Source organism: Triticum urartu, chromosome 1, assembly GCF_003073215.2.
Source record: "Triticum urartu cultivar G1812 chromosome 1, Tu2.1, whole genome shotgun sequence".
In the NCBI taxonomy this organism is placed as follows: domain Eukaryota; kingdom Viridiplantae; phylum Streptophyta; class Magnoliopsida; order Poales; family Poaceae; genus Triticum; species Triticum urartu.
The window spans coordinates 483,524,213-483,548,391 of record NC_053022.1 but is presented as its reverse complement, the minus strand read 5'-3'; the positions used below and the strand labels follow the sequence as shown (position 1 = coordinate 483,548,391).

The 24,179-nt window shown below is 43.2% G+C and overlaps 2 protein-coding genes across 4 annotated transcripts; one reads left to right on the top strand and one right to left on the bottom strand.

Moving 5' to 3' along the window:
- Positions 1-2,293: 2,293 nt before the first annotated feature.
- On the top strand, positions 2,294-4,714 carry LOC125521031 (40S ribosomal protein S23). Its single transcript, XM_048686087.1, has 4 exons — positions 2,294-2,469; positions 3,916-4,071; positions 4,154-4,280; positions 4,368-4,714. The coding sequence occupies exons 1-4, from the start codon at positions 2,465-2,467 to the stop codon at positions 4,506-4,508; spliced, it is 429 nt and encodes a 142-aa protein (XP_048542044.1). The 5' UTR covers positions 2,294-2,464; the 3' UTR covers positions 4,509-4,714.
- On the bottom strand, positions 4,589-14,807 carry LOC125521018 (probable DNA helicase MCM8). 3 transcript variants are annotated; one of them, XM_048686072.1, is made up of 18 exons: positions 14,443-14,807; positions 13,504-13,644; positions 13,296-13,410; positions 13,002-13,224; positions 12,763-12,926; positions 11,143-11,406; positions 10,051-10,146; positions 9,807-9,959; positions 9,557-9,627; positions 9,334-9,452; positions 8,860-8,989; positions 8,672-8,723; positions 8,421-8,577; positions 8,158-8,332; positions 7,530-7,700; positions 7,169-7,282; positions 6,965-7,011; positions 4,589-5,763 (listed from the first exon to the last, which is right to left on the bottom strand). In XM_048686072.1, the coding sequence occupies exons 1-18, from the start codon at positions 14,641-14,643 to the stop codon at positions 5,532-5,534; spliced, it is 2,625 nt and encodes an 874-aa protein (XP_048542029.1). In that variant the 5' UTR covers positions 14,644-14,807; the 3' UTR covers positions 4,589-5,531. The 3 variants fall into 3 exon arrangements, with proteins under 3 accessions (XP_048542029.1, XP_048542036.1, XP_048542042.1); XM_048686079.1 differs by having other exon boundaries at positions 4,589-5,760; XM_048686085.1 differs by lacking the exon at positions 4,589-5,763 and adding an exon at positions 6,497-6,763 and having other exon boundaries at positions 14,443-14,806.
- Between the last annotated feature and the right edge of the window lie 9,372 nt (positions 14,808-24,179).

Here is a 24,179-nt window from a genome sequence, read left to right as displayed (position 1 = left end):
ACGTTGCTATGCATCTCCTAGATAGATCTTGCGTGATCGTAGGAATTTTTTTGAAATTGCATGCTACGTTCCCCAACACAAGCGTATGTGTGCTATGTTTGGCCAATCCAATTAAAATAATTTTTCAGTGATTTTTCAAGTGATGGCTAGCTAGAGCACTACCATGAGCAAATATTAAGTTTGTTGTTTGTGTGACAGCAAGATCCTCTGTACCAACTGCAGTTTTAGTATTCTCGATAATTTATAGATCCGTCATGCTAGGTATGTTGTTGAATGGCTTTTAAAAGAAGTTTGTGTTCTTCCAGCACAGTTCATTAATATAATTTTCAGTGAGCTCACTTTTTTTTATCAGTTTTGTGTTAGAACAGACATATATCATAGCAATAAGTGGTAGCACTATGGAAACAAAGAGGTTCAGAAGATTAATTTCCCATCACGAATATGACTTAATAAATACACCGCAAATATATTTTATCTATGGAAGGTAGAATATCCAAATTCTATTGTCAGATATTCCACAAATGTGCCATGCTAAGGCTAGCCTGTGTAGTTCTTGATGGTATATGCTATCAACAGTTACAGATGAGCATTCTGTGACCAAAGGAAATTAAGCAAACTGATTGTCTTTGACCAATAGGCTTTATAATTGTTTGATATGATGTGTTTGCTGATATATTTATTTACCTGATGTGTGCAGGATTGATGTTGCTCATCTCTGTAGTAGCCGTTTAGCTCTATATCGCTTTTAACTCAACTGCAGAATTATTTAGAATTACAGTGTTCTTCACCATTAATAGTTCATTGCATTCCTCACTAACCAAGATTTACTTTTTCTACTTCAAAGAGATTCGGAATATGGATGATCGCCACTCAGCACATGAAAAAAAAACACTAAAATTCTTACTTCAACAAATAAGTCATAAGCCATTCCATCCTCAAGTACATTTGATTTTCTTTCCAGGATTTATGAATGTGAATAGCCTGGAGATTCCGCACTTCATTGTCCGAGATATGCCCCAATTTACATTCAGTTTGTATCATTGTATGGGGATGAGCATATTTTTATTTTTACAGGTCGAGCAACATTCAAGACACAATCTTTGTGATACTTTCGTATCTGTCACATGATACAGATTATCGAGATTTCGGATCCATGCCAACTGCCATTCCGGTCTCATATTGGCAAGCTCAGGTGCCACATAAAATACTGACTTGAATAATTGTGCTCCTTACTCATTTGTCTCTTGATGGTAGGCTTGCACATTCATCATGACAAGTAGCTGCATAGTGTACTGGCCTCTTTGGTAGTTGTATAATACCATTTAGATTCCTCAAGTTTTGTGTATCCAGGATTTGACCAAAATTGTGTCAGAATCATGTATGTTTTTGACAAAATGTTGTAATTATTTAGCAGATTATATTATTTCATATATCTATTGGACTGTGAAAAATGCGTTACCAGGTGTGCTTTGCTACCTCCAAATTTCAATTTCGAATGCGTCAACTGATTGACTTTTTTCTGAAATCTTGGCGCTACCGAAATCGGCAGAAGCAGAGCATCTGTGTAGATGAGGTGATGTAGCCAGGAGCAAGAGTAGGGCCACATGTTGAGCCGACAAATGCTTGGACTCACATTCTCTTGCAATTTGGCAGTGTAACTGCTACACAATGGGATAATGTTGCGGTTGAGATGCCTTCCAACAAAACAAAACGCTTACTTCTAGAGTACAGTACAGCGCGGCAAAGCGCGCGTATGCGTCTAATTCAATGACTAAAGAGTCAAGGTTTAATTTGAGCTCGTTAACAAAACAAGTTTAACAAGCCGAACTAACAAGTTACTCGTTTAGCCCATTAATCAAAAGGGCACCAGATAAGCACCAATATTGTTGTTGATTGTTGCCATTTACATAATACGCATATTTTGTTATTCAGGTTCATAACGGGCTTAACGAGTTAAATGAGCTTGCTCGCGAGCTACACGAGTTTAATCAAGTTTGAATTTGAGCTCTTTATGTTAACAAATCAAACCGGACTAGCTCGACTCAACTTGAATTGCACTCCTAGCTACAGTTCAAAGCCGTGAACCCCATCTCCTCCGATTTGCATCACCCTACAAACAAATCGAGCAAAATGAATTCACCAAGCATGGACGTGTAAAGCTCTTTGACTCGTGCACGCGGCCCTTTGAGAAATGCACATCTTGGGGTTATATGTGGAAAAGATGTATCATCCGGGGGTGGAAGCAGAAAAAGAATACCCAGATCGGATCCATCACGCCAGCACGCATCTCGGCGCACACAAACCCTAAACGCCCACCCACCGCTATATATTCCCCATCGTCTCCTCTCCTCACTCCTCTAGCCGCCGCCGCCGCCGTCGCCCGCGAAGCCCCTGCCACCGGAGATCTCCCGACCTCTCCCGTCGCCGCCCGCCCGGAGATCTCCCGGCCTCTCCCTCCGCCATCATGGGGTGCGTGCTAAGATCTCTTCTCCTCCTTCATCCTAATGCGGTACCCTGCTCTTTCTCGGCGCTGGTCTATCGGTCCTGGGAAGAGATGTCTCTTCGTAGCTTCCCCGGTTCTTGCTCTGATGTGTGGATGCTCTTGTGCTGCGTTCTTGTTCTAGCAAGTGCCGAGTAGTACCATGTGATCTAGGCTGATTTGTGCTAGGGTTAGATGATGGGATTGTAGTTCCGATGCGACGAAACTTCGCTTAATGACGGTCCAGTGCTGATCAGATACAACGTCAGTGCTAAACATATTCATAAGCGACATGAATTCGTTGCCGCCGTGTTATCTGTATTCCTTTGTCCAGATGATTGGGCCGTGGAAGTTATGCATGGTAGCATACAATACGTCTTCCTTGTTAGCCTCTAGGCTGGTGCAGTTTGCCTGTTCTTAGTGTAGGTAGCGAGATGACATCTACCTCGGTTTTCGTGATGCTCTATGGTGTCTGTGTCCACTTCCTTGCTTGTTATGATTGCGATACATGATTAATATGTTAGCTATTTGCTAGTCGAGATGAAATGGTTGGAACAGATGTATATGTACACAGTATGCATCAGTTCTGTTCAGTGACATGCTCTTTATTTCAGGACTAGCTTTCGGGTGTGTACACATCTGTAGTTTGTTGCCACATATGCACACGTTCAGTTCTGTGTAAAAAAATATGTCAAGTAGATATGTCCAAGTTCAGTTGATATGTAGATGTGTATCTGTAGTTGGTTGCAACATATGCACATGTTCAGTTGACATGTAGATGTTCTTATGCTATGTTCTTGGGCTATTAAGTGCCAAGTAGAACCATGCCATTTAGGCTGATTTATACTGGGGTCGGAGGATGACATCGTCGTTCCAGTGCGACGAAACTGAGCTTATTGACGGTCCAGTGCTGATCAGATACAACTTCAGTGCTAAACATATTCATAAGCAACATAAATTCGTTGCCACCATGTTATCTGTATTCCTTTGCTCAGATGATTGGGCCCTGGAAGTTGTGCATGGTAGCATACAATACGAGTTTCTTTATAGCCTCTAGTTTGGTTTCAGTTTGCTCAGATTTAGAATATGTCCAGCTCCTTGCTGTCATGATTGCAATATATATTAATATGTTAACTACTTGCCAGTTTAGAATGCAAGGAGAAATGATTGTACCAAATGGATGTGTATGCAGTATGCACCACTTCAGTTCAGTGACATGTTCTTTATTTCAGGACTTCCTTTGGGATGTGTTCACATGTGTAGTTGGTTGTGCTTCCAATTACATCATGAACATATCCTATTTATGCATCTTGAATAGTTATGTTGTTGGATTTTGCTCAACATTTTCCTGTTGCTTGTTAAGTTGGTAATAATACACTGCTTTAACTTTTGAGATCTGTTTAACTAATGTAAGCATGGGTGAATTCTTATCACAGTAAGACACGTGGTATGGGAGCCGGGCGCAAGCTCAAGACCCACCGCAGGAACCAGAGGTGGGCTGACAAGGCGTACAAGAAGAGCCACTTGGGCAATGAGTGGAAGAAACCCTTTGCTGGATCGTCTCACGCCAAGGGCATTGTCTTGGAGAAGATGTATGTTGAACAGCAGATTTGTGTTCCCTTGTTTTTATCTCATGTTTTGAATCCTGACTAACGTGCAATTGCTCCCCTGCAGTGGTATTGAGGCCAAGCAGCCTAACTCTGCCATCCGTAAGTGTGCTCGTGTCCAGCTGGTTAAGAACGGGAAGAAGATCGCTGCCTTTGTGCCCAATGATGGTTGCCTGAACTTCATCGAGGAAAATGTATGTGCCCCTCACCCATTGCTCAGATATGTGAAATGTCTGCTATATGCAACCAACCTAACCTCTTGACTTTGATCGATGCTTCAGGACGAGGTGCTGATTGCTGGATTCGGTCGTAAGGGTCATGCCGTGGGAGATATTCCCGGTGTCAGGTTCAAGGTTGTCAAGGTATCTGGTGTGTCGCTTCTCGCTCTCTTCAAGGAGAAAAAGGAGAAGCCCAGGTCTTAGATTGCATTTTTGTTAGGCAAGGATGGAATGGACTGTAAGGCTCTGGTCGTTTGAGGAGGAAAGTTGCCTGCTATGTTTACAATGTCCTATATAACCTGAAGTTGTACTAGCGAGATTTGTTCCTTCTCTGCTGTTGCTTTCTCTTAACAGTTGCTATTAAGAGTATTGTTTCCATGATCTGGATATATATTGTTGCTTTTATCTCATGTGTTATGATTGTCTGTGTTATGCTGCTAATGTTTGTTTAAAAAATAATTTTTTGCATGATGAGATAGTTTTGCAGTAGTGTCGTACTGAAAAAAATCTATACCAATTGAAATGTGGATTGGATTGGATAGTTGGGTTAGATTGGATGTTAGATAGTGGACTGTTTTTTGAGAAGTCACCTAAATTAGCAATGTTCTGAGCTCCATGGAGTCTTTAAAATAATAATCAAATAACACATTCAATTAACAAAAATATTCTGAGAAAAATCTACACGTTCTAACGATGAAGAGCTACACAATCTGTTAAACCATTTTCAAAATCACGATTTTGTCTTCCTAGTGTAGATGTCGCCATTAATTTAATCATCTTTAAAATTTACACACAAGAATTATCTGTAAGAACGCGTGTGATCTTTTTAGAACTTTTTGAAACTGGAAACTGTAATTTCCGATTTATTTAAAAAAAACCCAGCTCCATGAGCATTTAGCATTTTCATCCCTATATACGTACCCTGAAGTTGTACTAGCGAGATGTGTTCTGTTCCTTGTGTGCTGTTGACTGTCGCTATTGAGTTTTGTTTCCATAATTTGGATAGCAAGTTTTATCTACCCTCTACGATGCTTCTGCATCATGTTTTTTTGTGTGCAAATTCCATAATGACATGGATGCAGTTTTGCCGATTGTAGTAGTAACTCACACTGAAAAAGTTGTGCAAATAACAGCTGATTATGTTTTTCACTCACTGCAAACTCTGCACAACCTAAGAGGATAAGAGGAGGAAACTAGTTTGATTGCTTTCATCATTGGCGTCTACCACTAATGGGCAACGAAAGATATGCCCCAACACGGAACAAGTGAAGCATTGGCGGCAGATAGGGCAGGACAAGCATCACTGGAACTACAGTACATATTATGATCGCTGTGGTCCATTTCGTGGAACGGTGGAAGGCGCTGGCGGCACATTGATGGGGAGAAGTTCCAAGCTCCCGTCGACCCAATTGCCTGTTTATGTTGCCCAGGGTCCTGGCTGCTAACTTCAAAACAGCTGCTGCGAAGAAGAAACCTGGTATCAAACAGCATGGGCGAGATCGATCGACCCCAGCCGAACCATCTCATAGTTCATGCCCAAGGTGTGAGGCAATCACCTCAAGATAAGAATTTTTTTTGGATGTAGAGGCCATGGCGCTGCAAATGGGGTATAACTGGGTAGACATCATCACATCAACTCTGATAGCAAGACCGATCGTTGAATGAGTTTGTGAAAAGCAACCTTTGTTCACTACCCGAGAGAATCTAACAGGGCGGGCACAACATCATTATCATTTATAGATATATATGGCTCCATGACCCCTAAAATTACCTTTTGCCTATGCTTGATTGAGCAATATAAAGGCTGCTTTCTCTGTAAAAATGGATAGCACACAAAACAATTCGGCTGGTAAGCGTAGAGCACAGACATAGGATAAAACACCAGCGTTCCCACATTCCCATAGAGCAAAATGTAGAAGAGTGGTGACACCACCGACGAGGCTAACATGGAGGCCTCCTTGATGGTACTATGATTCTATGGACTTGTTATCTGTAGCCCTACATTTGTCTACCTTGGTGGTCACCTTCATCACCGCCCAATTACTTGTTGTAACTCTTTCTCTTAATATAAAATGAAGCAGCATTGCTGCGTTCATCCAAATAAAAACATTACCGTAAGCAAAGCGGGTTTGCTATTTCTCAGCCCTAAGGGGCTATTTCCATTCCAAGTCTCATAGAAGCACTAAGTTTCCTCCCCGCAAAAAAAAACACTATGTTTCTTTCACATAAAGAATCAGCATTCATGATCACCAATGTCCAGGACATAGACGATTCTTTAACGAGAACAGGATGTTTCTTTAACATGCTGGAACTAGGAAGGATACTATTTTTGTCACTATCAGCTACAGCTGCTACGATAAACAGCATTATCAGAGCTATCCGCACATTAAATTAGACCATCACATGACTATACTGTACATAACAGTCCATATGAGTTGCAAAACGCATCCTCCCTACATCTGCCAGAAAAAAAAACTATCATGAATCGGCAGCAAAGAAGAGGAAACCTTTGAATAGTTATCTTGTCACTACAATGGCAAGTGTTGGACATTGACCCAAAGTAACTGTTAATCAACGTTAACGTGTGGCACAGATATAAGATTTAGCATAATACCAACACCAAACTCCCATGTTTTCATGTAGGGTGTAAGAGAACTCACCATCTTGATCTTGTTGGCTGGGTCCGTGAACATGATGAGGTCAATATCTGTTTCACAGACAATAAGTTTAGATTCTCAGTGGAGGGCTCATCACGAGCCTGCCAGTCATAAACTCATAATCAATAATCAGCACGACACCAGGATATAACCATCTAATGTATACATCAAAACTTCTTGCCGTCAAGCAGTTTTATGAGACAATACCTGGTATATGTTTTGTCCTTTATGTACAATATAACCGGCACTGTTCAATTTTTCCATAATATCATCTAAATCTGGAACTTGCAAGCTGATTTTATCTGCTAAGCTCCGTATCTCCTACAAAGGGAAAATTACAGAACATCAGAGGAACCTCAAGAAGATGCTCCTATTGACTGGAGAAACCGCGTAACAAAAGAATCAAAATGCACAAAAAGCAATTAAGTCAAATTTCGTCGATCATAGCAGGGCCAGAATTGTAACTGAACTAAAATTGGTACTCTTTCCATGTCAATTGGTTTGTGTATATGCAATAACTAACAGACCAGCCTTTCATCAAAAATATTTTAGATGCATAATTGCTTACGGCTCTTGAAAAGTGATCCTTTTGCTGCAACTCAGATTGCTTGTTTAAGGCACTCATAAGTCTTTTTGCCTCCTTTTGTTGGCTCATCCCACCACTCCGAGCATAGTCCACACAACCATGCTCATCAACATATTTGTCATATAAGGATTCATTCATGATCTCAACAACATCCTGCAACATAATAAAACGCAGAATGAGATTGCATGCCCATTTTTATTAAAAAGGTGTGCCTCTTGATGTCATCTAACTATCCGACTGTCTATTTGCCAGACAACACTTTGCATAAGCCTTAGGCATGCGATAAGCACCGTACGTTCACATTTTCAGATTTATAAAGCAGCAAACAGATAGAAAAAATAAATCTGCAACATCGACATGACATGGAGATTAAAAAACATAATTCATCATGCTTCTAAGTTTGATTCAGTAATTTGCTGAGGATGAAAACTAGCACGAGAAAGAACTCAGATTTTCCCAGCAATCATGGACAAGAACCTAAACCAACAGAAAAATTCTCTGCTGGTAATTTAGGTATGAAGTATAAAGAAATCCAAGCTGGCAGTGCAAGGTGCGCATATGTACAAAATGGGGAGGAGGGAGCCGGGGGGTGAGTATTCTAGTTATTTACATTCGCATCTTGTTCAGTCACTTCTTCTCTTAGATCCACCCGAGCGCGAGCTTCTGCTAACCTCACAAGGCTTTCCAATTGTCTGGCTGTGATGGGTGTGCCATCAGAACAAGTACTATGCGCTCTCAAATTCAAGTAATATTTCCGCAGTACCACCGCTGCTGGTTCTGACATACTTGAGCCGAGAGAAGAAAAATAACAAAATGAGAACTCATTGCATTACATATATGGTATTGATAAGTGAAAAGGAGCTGACAAAATACCGGGGGGTAACATAGCTTCTCGCGTAAGATATATACTTGCGAAGAAGTGGTTCAGGTAACGGAACAAAGTCCCTGTCTTTCTCTGGGTGTAGTCTCAGCCTTGAAGCTAATTTTTTCTCATCAATTCCAATCCCCATACTGCCATTAAATTGAGGCACTGGGCATGGAGCAAAGTTGCAAATCAATAATGATGTATACGGTTTCACATGTAAAAAGGAACTAAAAATGTTATGGAATAACCAAAGAATGACCTGTTCTTAGCCTCTTGTTGGATGAGCAAGGACTTCTGTCATTGGTATGGAGCTGCGTGTAGAAAATATTGATTTTCCTTAGTTTTTTAATTAGATTAAAGCCCTGACACATTTATTATATGTGGTGATATTGCTCATCGGTACTATATGCTTAAGATGTGGACAAAAAATGGATAACAAAAACTTACTGCCATTATGTGGTCTGATACTCTCTTATCTAGAAACAAGTCTGGCTGGTCAAGTAAAATGAAAACCAGGTCAAACCGAGAGAGCAGGGCAGCATTCATCTTTAAATTCTCATTCACTGTTTTGCCTCGGCTGCAAAAATAGTACGTATTACTAAAAGTTGAAAACAATCCAGGAATTTAAGATCTGTTACCTACATCTCACTGACAAGTGAAAAGAAGGAACAAAACCGGAATACACAAGGAAATGGTATTTGCTTGCAGGTCTGCCTGTTCCAGGCACGGTGACTTGTGTGGTTGTGTGAGTGCAAAAAGAACATTACATTGACAAAAACAATCACACTGAGAAAACAGTATAGGTAATGAGTATCAATTGAAGAAGGAAAGATGAATGAAGATAACATATCCAGAATGACAAACATCATACGGTAAGCAGGGGTAGAAAATTTTATCAAAGGATGGAAAAGATTAACCCACTCGTAATGACCACCAACAGGATTAGCAGCTGCTAGCACAGAAGTGCGGGCAGATAAACTCGCCACAAGGCCAGCCTTTGCCACAGATACACACTGCTGCTCCATGGCTTCCAGTAAGGACTGAGAACACAAATTCAATTTCAAAGAAGGAAAGTATAGAACATCTTTTACTGAATGAACATTTCACCAAGAAGGTTGTATCAGGTGAAAACTAAAAATAATACCTGATACTCTGCTGACATTTTGTCAAACTCGTCAATGCAACATAGCCCACGGTCAGCAAGAACCATGGCCCCTGTAAAGCAAAGAGCTTAACATTATTTTGATCCTATCACAAATTCTAAGACTTCAAACCACATCGGCCACAAAACAGTAGAACAACCAATTATATGACAACAAATGATCGAATTAGCTGACTTTCTGACAAGGTTCTCCACAGAATGTGTGAGGAACAAATAAGTCTTCCATGCTTACCAGCCTCAAATGCATAATCATTTGTCATTGAATCTTTAACCACAGCAACTGTTAGACCAGCATTTGTGGTTGTATTCCCGCATACATATATTCCCCGTGGGGAAACAGATGCTGCAGCTTTTAGTAATTGGCTCTTGCCTAGTCCTGGATCGCCTGCAATAACATTAAGCAAGAGTATGATTGAATCCTGGGAAGTGCTAAGCATGTACTACATGGATCATGATTGGTAAATTATAAGGATTACCAACAATAATAACATGGATGTCTCCTCTAATTGGGACTTTGTTCTGATCCATTGAATGCTTCTGCACAGCACCAAAAAGCGCAAGAGTGATACCGGCTGAAATTCAGAAACATTAATTTAGTCATGTCCAGTAATATAATACAACAAAGAAACAAAACGAATCAGAAGATGCGGCATCCAAGCAAAGGCTACTGCGCTGAAATGAGAACTCTGCACTATCGACAGTGTTCTAAAATTGGACTATACGGCTGCCTAAGCGTTAGGCGCCGCCTTCCCACCAAGATTTAAGTCAGCAAGCGGTAGCTAGGTCGTCATGTACTAATGAAGATGCAGGTATTGATCATAAGAAGAACTGGAGATGGAGAAACATTCATTCTTGATGTTTGCTCTCTTAGAAAATAAGGCATGTCTTTATTCTACTCGTCGAACTTTTGATAATTTAATATTTTTATGTTCAAAAATACAGTTTGCACTCTTTTCTTTCCTTCATTCTTTAGAACGCTGGCTCTTGAAAAGAAAGAACATGTCCCCTTACTGAACTCTGCACTAGTAGCTTGATCAATTCCTCACCGCTGAATTGCCTTTTTTTGGAGACGGCACAAGAGTACTTACCGTGAAATGATGAATAATCAAATAATCGTTACTGAAAACGCTGCACATGTCCAGAAGTAATGAAGCTAAAATAATACTCCCTCCGTCCCATAATATAAGAACGTTTTTGACACTAGTGTAGTGTTAAAAACGTTCTTATATTTTGGGACAGAGGGAGTAGTTATCATTTCTTATATACAGAAACTAAAGAGAGCACAACAGATTGATTTATTTCCAAATGATTGGACAACACTGAGCAGACCAAAATGTAAATATTTAATCACATTAAATAGCCAGCGCAAATACCTTCTAATTAAATTACTGCAAGAAAATACCACATTAGGATTTAAAACAATGTACTCCCTCCGTCCAAAAATACTTGTCATCAAAATGGATAAAAAGAGATGTATCTAGAACTAAAATACGTCTAGATACATCCCCTTTTATCCATTTTGATGACAAGTATTTCCGGACGGAGGGAGTACTAGAATAGAAAATTACCCTTTACAAGTTCATGCCCATAGATGGAGGGGCAAAAGGAGTGAAGTATTTGACGAAATACATCAGCACCATGCTCGCTATTATATTCGGTGATGAATTTAAGATCCTTATCAGTAAAAGTTTCGAAACTGAAGGATCCAGTAGCCAGAATATCAGTAGAACTTGCATCTGAATTTTCTGAAACAACATGGGCCTTGGAGTTCCTTACTGAGATTGCTTCCAAGTACAAGTAGTATAAACCCTGGTTTCTGCTTTTGGACTTACCTGAAGATATTAAAAATATATGCCCACAAGAGAACTTAAGAAATATGCATCTACATAGTACAAACAAGAATGTTTCGGAAAAAGAATGCACCGGCATCAGATTAATATGAGCTTCACTGATTGTATTTGCATGGTAGAACCAGAAAAAACCACACAAGAGATCAGGATATGATCATGGGATCAGTTGTGGTTGTGGGGTGTATAACCACCAGACGGGCAGCAGCTGAACCCAATTCATCTGGGCCTAGAATACAGGCCAGTTGTACCAACGCTGCAGCTCCCGCAACTATCCAAACCTATTACTGGCTGTCTATGACTCAGACTCCAGTGCATTCAATTAGTCCATCCGGATCAATGCCATTGGTATCATTGATCTCGAGACCAGTCCAGGACAGTGCAACTAGATTCAAATATGAGTTGTGGTCAGTTAGGAACTTAGGATTATTGTAGGTATAAGGTCATACACAGATACGGCAGTAGAGACTACATAAAGGAACTGTAATGTAATATATTAAATCAATGAAGACGCAATTCACCTCTATCTCTCACTCTTTGTATCTCCCATCCAGCCGATATGTTGCACTACCACCTATAATCTGCTCTAACGGTCTAACCCTTGATGGCACTGAGGAGACATGGGGATTGAACTTGTCCTCCCCTCGCCCACAACTATTGGCTGCGGCAAGACAGTGGCAGTGGATGCTGCCTCCAGGAGCACCGAGTCTGTCCCCACATATCCCTCCTGGACACGTCTCATTGCTGACATGGTCTGTTGATCCGACACTTTCCTGCTTTGTGTGGCGTGCATGGCCTTTTGTATGGGATACCGTGCATGACAGAGAAATCATCATGACTATTGCATGTGGCAAGGACATGGACGCCACACATAGTAACCTTTTGGCTATCATCATTGTTCTACAAACAATTCTTGAGTCTTATATTCAAGGAAATCATAGAAAGCAACAATGTCTAAAAAAGAGTGAATGTTTTGGTTAAGGTAAAGATAAAATGAGGGGAGGTTTTAGGGATAACAAACGTAGCAGGCGATAGGTTTTCCCTAAGAGTAACATGGAACTTGATAATGCTTCTTGTGAACTACCTGATACGGTTACACCTAGTAGTCCATAATGCACCAGAACTAGACAACCAACCCAAACTACTGAACAACCTTAACAAAAGACTGAAAACATATGTGCTCTACGGGTGTTGCAGAAAATTTGGGACACCTGAACATTAGCATTTTTTTTGTTTTTTTGCAAAGAGGATTCAGGCTTTGAAGCAATGTGAAATATAGTATCCAGGAAGGTTCAGAAATGAACAACGAGAAATAAGATACTAGTTTCTTCAAAATTGTACCTCCTCCAACATCCATATAGTTGTTCAGCACTTTGACGATTCCAGCTACCGTTACAACCTCTCCAGGGATGCAACAATCTACAAGATCTTCTGTGAGCTCACATTCTATAGTTCGTGGCACTCGGCCTTCTTCACGGTTTTCAGCACTAGAAAGCTCCTGTATCCTGGATTGAAAACAATAAAAATAGAGCTTAGTGTTATAAGCAGAGAATGACACAGATTATCTATTTATCACTTGCCTTATTTTCTGAAAATCTATCAACTTGGCAGTAGATCTCACTGGGGTGAAGGTTCTGCCCTTGCAGCCCTGAATTATGCAGGATACTGGAGGTGAAAATTTCCCGTCAGAGAACACACGACGGATGACTGTAGCACACTTCGTGCATTGGAACTCCAGCGCCAGAACTAGAGGTTTCACAGTACTGACTTTTACAACAGTACCACGCACTGTCGCTAGTTTCTCTATGAGGTGAATCAACAAGTCAGTACTTCATTTAGATGCAGAACACACGGATAAAGACAGAAGTTCTTACTAATATAGGCCGCTTTCAAATTCTTCAAAGCAATTATTGTCTCGGTGTGGTTGTAAAGCCTGATATTGACCTTGTCTACGTCGCTCAACTGGAGGCCATTGCCCGAGCACTTAGCCTGAAGAAAACATCAAGAACCAAAGTCCAGCGAGTGAAAAAACAAAGCACAACTGACAACACTAATAATTTTAGCATGAAATGAAGCATCAACCAGATGAACTGCAACTCCCATGCAAAGCAAGGCTTCTTTAGGATTTTCCCTGAGAGCATCTAAGAGGTTGGTACCACCACACAAGTTCTTAAGCTGCTGGAAATCAATCGGAAGGAAGAAGACAACACCATCATCTTCAACCTGTGAATGTAGTCATAAGTTATAACACCATGAATTCGTTCATTTGCTGGAACCGGAAATATTCTTCCATGTAATCACAAAAGCACACTATGAAGCGATGCATTTAAATCATTTCCACGCGATTAGTAATTTATTGTGCAACTACATGATGCCATGATTTCATTTTTCAATTGGAACATTGCATTCATTCATTGGAGTATAAACGTATAAGTAATCTTATGATACTGACAAAGTGGAGCACAAAAGTAAAGTTATTCACAAAATTACAAGCTCCTCTTGATTCTTTTCCCTCCTAATAAAGAAGAGTATTCCCCTTTTCTGATTAGATATGTCACTACTTCATATACCAGGAGCCACCATCGCATTGAGACCTTGATCCTGAAGATTGTAGAAACAAATTCTGCCCCAAATTTCAAGGTCGATTCGATCAGATAAGTAAATTATTACCCAAATTCTGCCCTAACAGCAAGGAACCAACACACATTTTACTAACAATGGTACCCAATTAAATGTCTAGCAATGGCAAGTTCAGGAACTTAAATAATTGGAACCAGACAGACATTAGGCAAGAGTCTGCAAGCATTTTAACTATATACAGTTACAATGTCAGCTGCCACTCCCAGAAAATTTCAACTAACGATCAATCAGCCAATCCGATAAACCCTAGGCACCAACCAGTCGCGCAGCAACCGCGCTAATTGCATCGCGCCCGAACCGAGTAAGCAACCCTAAAATCGCGTCACATTAGAGATGGGCCAAAAATGAGGCGCTATACGGGGAATGGAGACAGATGCTTACACGTGGGAGGAGTTTGGCCCTCTCCTCCAGCCCCATGACCTTAACCAGGTCGCCGACGAGCCTGGCCCTGGGGTCGCCCGCCGGGACCGGGTGCTCGGTTTCCTCGGGGAAGTACCTCGGCCAGACCACCGCGAGGTCCGCCCCGCGGGAGGCGTCGACGGGGCGGCAGCCCGGCCGGCCCTTCTGGGTGTCGGCGTACATCCTAAGGAGGTCCCGGGGATTATCTTCTCCGACGATTTGGGCGGTGAGCAGCGGCGGCGGCGAGACTTGGAGGCGGGCGGAGCGAAAATTTTAGCGGGGTTTTGCGCCGCGGGCGTGGGGATGAGGGTGTGGCGACAGAGAGGGGGGGGCGGGAGGGCGGTTTCAGAGAGGGGTGAGTCCATGTCCGTGGGAGACAGGCAGGGACTGCCACCTACGAGGAAAAGAAGCGAAGAGAGGCAAAATTTCGTGTTTTGACCTTTTTAGCATATAATAAATTCGGGATCTGACTCTTATTTAAAAAATTCGACATTTGACTCTTTTACTACCGCCGTTCTCTACGGCGGTAGGCTATAGGCTTGCATAGCCTACCGCCAGAACATTCGGCGGTAGGGAAACAGTAGTTGCCGTCACACAAACGGTTAGGCGCTGACCTGGCAGACATGCTACCGCCAGAACCAACGACGGTAGGGAATGCAGTTCTACTGCCAGTGACCCTGGTGATAGGGTGTGCAACCCTACCACTCATTAACTGCCACTTCTGGTCACAGAACCCATGGCCGTGGGGCGAGGAACCCTACCGCCTTAGAACCCGCCGGTAGGCTGGGCAAACCTACCGCCACACTCCCTGGCGGCAGGGTCTCATCATAGTGTATTTTTTGCACAACTTGTATTTTGTTGTTGAAGAAATTGTACTCTTTTTTGACATGAAAGTATATATTCATTTTTTTACCATGAAAGTATACTCATATAGTCATATTGACAGGAACAATTGGCATGAAGTTAACTTAATGTTCAAACTGAATTTGACAACAAACTAATGAAAAAACTGAATTTAACAGCAGATAGTTTCATATTCATTGAGAGCATAATTGAAAGGCACAAGGCATTACAAGAGGCACATAGTTTCATTATTCATCGAGAACATAATTGAAAGGCACAAGACAAACTAATATGACGATTTTCAAACAAGTTTGAAGAGTGGGCAGACATCATCATCTTCAGAGCTCCTCGTATGTTAGCCCTGGCCGTGGAGACAGGAGCGGCAACGGATCCACCGGTTCAGGCGGAGGCGGAACACTGGTCGGCATCCGACCGTTCAAGCACTCCCACCTTGCCCTGCCCGTTGGAGTTTTCGCCTCCGCCCTTCCCTAGTTGATGATATCGAACGTCGATGCACTTGGGGGCAGCATCCTGGCTCTCTCTTTCGCATTGCTCTCGAAGTAGATTCTCCGGCCCAAATTGCGCAGGAGATAATTAGCGTGCTTTTGGGCAACTTCAATGCACGCTTCCCGGCGGACACGGCAGATACTTGCATCTGCCTCCATCTCAGCCTTCACTTTCTTCCACTCCTTCACGCTCTGCGACCAAGCCATGACATCGTCGAGGATCCGCTCTGCCCTCTCGTGCCACCGGTTTGCCCTCGTCGCCTCTAGGACCTCGTCTGAGACAGATCCCACCGGCTGCAGCAGCTTGGGGAAGGTCTCGTACATGTACGAGAGCGGCATCTCTGATGGAATGTGCTGGAGAGGAGTGGGAGGAGTGGGCGGTGATGGAGTCGGCGGTGCTTGCTCCATGCTTCCGTACCTAAACATATAGATTCATCACACAAAGGTTCATCACCTTCAAAAAATCTAAACCTAGGATTCATCATGTGGTCAAAAATTATAAACCTAACCTTTATTATCTAGAAATATCAAATAGGGTTCATCACCTTCAAAAAAATCTAAACCTAGGATTCATCAAGTGGTCAAAGATTATAAACCTAACTTTTATTATCTAGAAATATCAAATAGGGCTCATCACCTTAAAAAATAAACCTAGGAAATATGAATTAGGGTTCATCATGTGGTAAAAAAAATCAATTAGGGTTCATCATGATTCATCACCAAGGATCATCACCTAACTTGTATTATCTAGATGCAATCACCTAGGTTCATCATGATTTTTAACATGAACATGAACATAAATCAGTCTTAGGCTACAAAAAAGGGGAGTGATTTGACTCAAAATAATTGGGGGGTCGGAGGAGCTTACGTTTCTCGTTTCAGGGCCATCTCAATCCGCAAAAACGGTGAAGAAATGAAGAAGATCCGAGGGGGGAGTGGAGGAGATGAAAGAGGGGGCGAGAGGGAGAAGAAAGGGCGGCTGAGTGGGGGTAAGGGGGTGGGGCGGGCGGCGCGGCTTATAAATGCCCCAAACCCTACCGCTAGGGCCCGAGGCGGTAGGGTAACACATCTTACCGCCAGAGGGTTTGGCGGTAGGGTCACGTCTCCTGGGACCCGTTCTGTGACGAGAAATGCGTAAGAATCAGCGGTAGGGTTCCACATCCTACCGCCAGAGGCTTTGGCGGTAGGGGCCTACCGCCATGATGCCTGGCGGTAGGATGTGGAACCCTACCGCTGATTGGGCTGCAATTTTGGTCACAAGAGGCAGGCGTGCGGGGGGGGCACCTTACAGCCGGAGGGTACGGTGGTAGGGTGTATAGACCTACCGCCATGAAGCCTGGCAGTAGGGAGGCCCCTAGTGCATTTTTTGCACCAAACTTACATTGTCTTCAATTTTTTGCACATAACAATTTCAATACATTTGAAACAATAAGCATATGTATCACATATATGAAGAATAGCTCACGGTAAAATAGTTCAACTGAGAAAGATGGTTTACATAGCAAGCACACATCCACAAATCTTTCACGAAGTTTTACATAGAAAGTTCAACACATACGAAATAGTTTCACGAGCAAATGGTTCACGAAGCAAACATAAAATGTTTCTAGTTCAACGACACGGCAACAACTTCACTCCTTCCTTCCCCTCTTCGATGTACGGTCCTTGTTGGTCTTTGATTGTTTCTCGGTCGCCTTCTTCTCGCGGTGAGTAGGATGCGCTTTCTAAAACGGGGATGGACTTTTCCAATCCTTCGTCGGCACATTCCTCTTCTCACGCTGGGTTGTCTAAGTTGCTGGAGGTCCGTCGTCATCATCGTACTCCTCCTCCTCATTGTCCTCTTCCTACTCATCGTCCTCTTCTCCATGTTCTTCTTCTTCTGCTCCCTCCTCGCCCTCTTCTTCATCTTCACCTTCTTTGACATCGTCCTCGTCCTCTTGAACCACCCTAGATGACGAGGCTGCATGGCTCGATGAAGCGAGGCTAGCATCGGGGCTGCAGGAGCAAAAACATCCTCGGTGTTTGTAGCGCACCCAAGCAGGCCCACAAGCCTGTGAGCTTTGTTGACATACTTCTGCAATGAGAACTTCTGCAATTAGAACTTCTGCAAATGAACTTAAGAAAATGAACTCCATGTTACCTTCATCGTTTCCCTCAACTTGTTCTCACCAGCTCGAGTCCCGGGGATAGTACTAAGCGCATCAGAGGCTTGAAAAATGCTTTTGTTCAGCTCCGAAGACTGCAAAGTAATAAAATGAGTCAGTATCACTAAAGCTGATGCCATCCAACCATCGGTTGAAAATAGATAAAAACAACTTACCACTCTATTAATGAGGGGTCCGTACTCCCTAAACCCGCCTTGAAGCTCTCTGATACTCTCGTTGTAGGCTTCATTCTCGGAGGTGTCATCGAACAGGTCTTCGGCATATACTGTCATCCACTGGGGCCTCAGACGCAGACGATGCTTGATGCCATCATCGTACCACAGCATATGATCCTCGTACTCGTCCCAGTCAATCACTTTCCTCTCCGTATCTTTGTGAGTTTTCCACTCATTCCATTCCTTCGCGTATCTCGCATGTCGGTCTTCCCAATCTATGATTGACTAATTGTTCTTCCTGCTCGCCCTGCAATGCATAAGAAAGAATGTAGAACACCCTAAGAATGAATGTAAAACATCAAAACAAGAACTTGGTATCGATGAGAACGCTTGGTTGTACTCACTGGTGTAGGTCGTAGCCACCGGTATCGCGGACAATGCCGGCTGGTGGTGTGTGTTGCGCCTTACCAAATTACGCAGCAACGCGCTGTGGCAAGTGGTACTCCATGGCATAGACACAAATCATGGGCATGATGCACCACCAGAGAAGTCGGTCCTGCTTGCACATGTTGTTCAGCTCAAACCCCCACTCTCGACCATCATCATACGGCCGCCAAGTAACCTAGTACCAAACAATGGTAGGCTCAAGTGAAAGTGTCATCGAAACTATTTAAAGTCTAGTTCTTATACCTGGAAAGGCGTGAGAGCATCAAGCTCGTTGCTGAAGACCTTGTACAAGGCCTTGGATCCGCCTGTGTAGACATGCACCACGTCCCAAGCGTATGCGATTGTCGGGTACCGATCATCTTCGTCATCTTCGCCATAGTTTGTCCATGCACACGAGCGCAACTTCTCCAGACGGCCCACCGGGATTCGCTCCCACATCCAAATGGAGATGCTCCATACACATCCACACATACCGGACATGACTTCCGCCCTCTGGGTCGCGTCGTCAAGCTACAAAACAAGTATAGATGACAAGATGTCATAATCTAAAGTAGCACACATCCATGATATTGAAACAAAGTGACATTCACTTACCGAACGGTATAGGTAGGCGAGCCCGACGCCCCCCCCCCCAGCTGTACCCCGCATCCCAGCCCTTTAGGAAGTCGAGATACATCCATAGGGCAGAGTTCCCGGAGCAGTCTGGAAACACTACCTCCGTGAGAAGATACCACAGGTAGGCCCTGGCGTACTGCTCCACCACCCGGGGTTCGGCATCTTCAGGGCACTTGCTCCGGTGCTCGAGGAGCCATGGCAGCGGTATGTAGGAAGTCCGGTTGTTCTTACCGGGGGGAGGGGGGCAGTCGCCGATGAGGGTGACAACCCTATCGTGCCAGTTCGTCCTCTCCACTCGTCCTGTGAGAGCACGACCCTTGAGCGGTAGGGCCGTAATCATCCCCCAATCCTGGAGGGTCATGGTCATCTCCCACATGGAAGATGGAAGCTATGCGTCTCTGGCCGCCACCGGTCGATCACAGCCGTGAGAGCTGAGTGGACGAGCGTCGTCGGCTTACGCTTGAACTGCAGGATGAAACCCAATAGTCGGGCTCTCCGGAAGAACGGTGTGTACCGCTCGTCGTACTCCATCTTAACCGTCGTCTTGTGAGCCCTCTTCCGCAGTGGCGGCAACATCTGTGAAAATCAATAACCAAAGCATAATTAGCATGGACATAATAGTTAGCAACTTGTTTTCATCAATTCGAAAGATTTGGTTTAAGGATGGTAATTACCACTCCATTCTCAATGAAACGGGCACGGTGACCCTTGTCGAACTTAGTGTCAAGCATGGTGTACCTAATGTCAATGTCGTCCGCAAGAGGTGGCCTCCTAAAAAATTGCATAAACATAAGCATAAGCATATCAAAAGAATTTTAAACATGAACTAGGGTTCATCATGAACTAGGAAACATATAGATGCATCACAAAGGTTCATCAAGGTTCAAATGCATCATATCACATCATATTTCTCCAACAACATCCAACATGCATCATGTCATATTTTTTTTCAAAAATAAAAAACATGAGCTGGGTTCATCTTGAGGGGTTCACCATTTTTACCCCGACAAAATCCACTACTTGCATCATATAACATCCACTACATGCAACAAATATCTCCGATATTCATCATATAATAAATTTGTTGATAACAAAAAAGTGTGAACTAGGTTCATCTTGAGGGTTCAACGTTTTTTCTCCAACTACATCCACTACTTGCATCATAGCATATGAACATGCATCATCATATCACAACGAATGCCTCCAACATGCATCATATAAAAAAACCTTCAAATCAAATATGAACTAGGGTTCATCTTCACACAACCATACCAACTAGTGACTAGAGTTCATATCTAACATAATATAACATCTAGAATCAACCTAAATCAATCCTAGGGTTCAAAAAATTCAATCTAGTTCAAAAAGGGAGTGATTTGAATTGAATAATGCGACGAATCGGAAGCTATTTGACTCAAACCAATTGGAGGGATCAGAGGAGCTTACTTTTCTCTCTTCGGGGCCATCTCGATCCGCAAAAACGATGAAGAAACAAAAAAGATCGCAGGGGGAGATGGAGGAGATGAGAGAGGGGCGAGACAAGCAGTTCCTCTCTGTTCTTGGGGGTTGGGGCGGGTGGGTGTGGGGGAGAAGGGGGTGGGGCGGGCGGCCGCACCAAATAACTATTCGCGCTGGCGGTAGGATCAGACAACCTACCGCCAGGACCTACGATGGAAGGGTGCGATGGAGGGGGGTGACGGCAGTTTGCGTGCTGACGTGGACTAGTTTGCTACCGTCGAGCCCTTTGGCGGTAGGAAAAAGGGTCAGATGTTGAAATTCTTTCAAACAGGGGTCAGATCTCGATTTTGTTTGACAAAAGGGTCAAAACACGAAATTTTGCTACAAAGAAATGCTTTGCGCACCGTGCGCCTAGTATCGTGGCAGAAATCCTCTTGCTAAACGTTGGTGAGTCCACGGCCGACGGTGGGTGGAGGGGGAGAACCCCGTTTCTCAACCATGGAGTTTGTTTAGGTAGGGTTTTGTGTTTTGTTTGGTGGCGTTGGAGCGGTGAGGATGTGTCGCGTCGAATAAATTTGTGTCGGCTTCTTCCTCATCACCACGACGACCTTCATGGCGGTGGAGAGAAGTCAGTGGCCTCATTTTCTTGCTGGCTATTCGAGATAGTGAGATTATTTGTTTGTTGTGTCGTCTATGGCTCTCGTCTTTTGTAGTGCCCTGGGTCACTGGTCAGGACAAGATGTTAGTCCATAAGTGGGATTTGTGGTCCGACAGCATGGGTTTCAGTGTTCTCCCCCAACTTCATCGGTGGGAGGCGATGGATCCGGGTCTAGGCCAGCATGCGGATGTTCCCCGACCGACATGCCACAGAGACAAGTGCATGGCTGCTTGTAGCGGGTCTGTTCATCGGCTCTAAAAGCCAATTTGGCGATGATGCTACCCTCTATCTTAAGATATGGAGGTTGCACTTCTCTTCGGCGAGTGCCTCAACAACACTGGAGTTTTTATGACAGTTGTTGGCTTTGATATGTGCACAAACCTCAAGGGGACTTTGTGTGGAAAAAATTCTTGAGATCCTTTCTACATAGTTTTTAGGACATTTGTCTTGGTTCTGTTTGTCTGATGATCTCCACGTATGTTTGCACTAACCGTACTATGTTTATTTAATTTAAAATGTGTGGTCACTAAAAAATCCACCGCTTTTGTGTTAAAAAAGAAATCATCCGCTTCTCCTCCTCCTTCCGAGGTCCATTTCTTCGGAAAAAACATGATAGATACCATGGACGTGTTAGTTGCCGTATCAACTTTTGCCTGAATTCCATCTATGCCTCAATTGAGCCCCGACTGAGGGTAAACAGGCAAAAAAATCAACATATGCATGTTGTTTGGTTGCTTGTATACTATCCAGACTGTATGGGACGAAGCGATTGGTAGGTTGTTTGGTTGCCCTCTTGTTTAGACGGAAACACAAGTTATGGCGTTTGGCTACATGCATCACATGTTGCCTGGTAACCTAGGTGTCGTGTCGTAGCATATAAACATAGGTTTAAACCAATTCAACCAGTTTTCAAACATAGTACTGTTGGTAAGTGTAGCATGCAATTTCAAAAATTTCCTACACTCACACAAGATCTATCTAGGAGATGCATAACAATGAGAGGGGGAGAGCGTGTCTACGTACCCTCGTAGACCGAAAGCGGAAGCGTTTGACAACGCGGTTGATGTAGTCAAACTTCTTCTCGTTCCAACCGATCAAGTACCAAACGTATGACACCTCCGAGTTCTGCACACGTTCATCTCGATGACGTCCCTCAAACTCTTGATCCAGCAAAGTGTCGAGGAAGCAGATGATTTCCACCAGAACGACGGCATGGTGATGGTGATGGTGAAGTGATCCGCGCAGGGCTTCACATACACTGCGAGAATATGGCCGAGGGTGTAATCTGTGGAGGGGGCGCCGCACACAGCTAACAGATGTTGTTGTGTGTTCTAGCGGTGCCCCCATATATATATATGTTGGAGGGGAGGAGAGTGATGTCTACTATGCAACTTTATTCTTATAGACTCATGTTGGGCCTCCAATCACAGAGTTCTGTAGGACAATAGCAATTTTCCCTCAAGTGGATGACCTAAGGTTTATCAATCTGTAGGAGGTGTAGGATTAAGATGGTCTCTCTCAAACAATCCTGAATCAAATACAAGAAATCTCTTGTGTCCCCAACACACCTAATACAATGGCAAATTGTATAGGTGCACTAGTTCAGCGAAGGGATGGTGATAAAAGTGTAATATGGATGGTAGAAATATATTTTTATAATCTTAATAAATAAATACGGCAAGGTAGCAAATAGTAAACGGGCACAAAAACGGTATTGCAATGCTTGAAAATGAGGCCTAGGGTCCGTACTTTCACTAGTGCAGCCTCTCAGCAATGCTAATATAATTGGATCGTATAACCGTCCTTCAACGTGCAACGAAGAATCACTCCAAAGTTCCTATCTAGCGGAAAACATAAGACGGAATTGTTTGTAGGGTATAAAACCACCTCAAAGCTATTCTTTCCGATCAATCTATCCTAGAGTTCGTACTAAAATAACACGAAGCTATTATTTCCGATCGATCTAACCAAGAGTTCATACTAAAATAATACCAAAGCAAATTCAGATTCACAATATTCAATCCAACACAAAGAACTTCAAAGAGTGCCCAAGATTTCTACCGGAGAAACAAAGACAAGAACGTGCATCAACCCCTATGCATAGATTAACCCAATGTCACCTTGGGAATCCGTGAGTTGAGTGCCAAAACATATATCAAGTGAATCAATACGATACCCCATTTTCACCATGAGTATTCAATTGCAAGACATATATCAAGTGTTCTCAAATCCACAAAAGTATTCAATCCGATAACAACGAAATCTCAAAGGAAAAAACTCAATTCATCACAACAAGATAGAAAGGGGAAAACACCATATGATCCGACTATATTAACAAACCCCGCGATACATCAAGATCGTGACATCTCAAGAACACGAGAGAGAGATTAAACACATAGCTACTGGTACAAACCCTCAGCCCCGAGGGTGGACTACTCCCTCCTCATCGTGGTGGCCGCTGGGATGATGAAGATGGCCATCGGAGATGATTCCCCCCTCTGGCAGGGTGCCAGAACAGGGTCTAGATTTGTTTTAGGTGGCTACAGAGCCTTGTGGCGGCAGAACTTCTGATCTAGGTTAACCCCGAGGGTTTCTAGAATTTTTGGGAATTTATAGAGTAAAGAGGGGGTGCAGGAGGCCACCGAGGTAGGCATGATACGTCTCCGTCGTATCTACTTTTCCAAACACTTTTGCCCTTGTTTTGGACTCTAACTTGCATGATTTGAATGGAACTAACCCGGACTGACGCTGTTTTCAGCAGAATTACCATGGTGTTATTTATGTGCAGAAACAAAAGTTCTTGGAATGACCTGAAACTTCACGGAGCAACTTTTTGGAAAATATAAAAAATATCTGCAAAAGATGAAGGCCA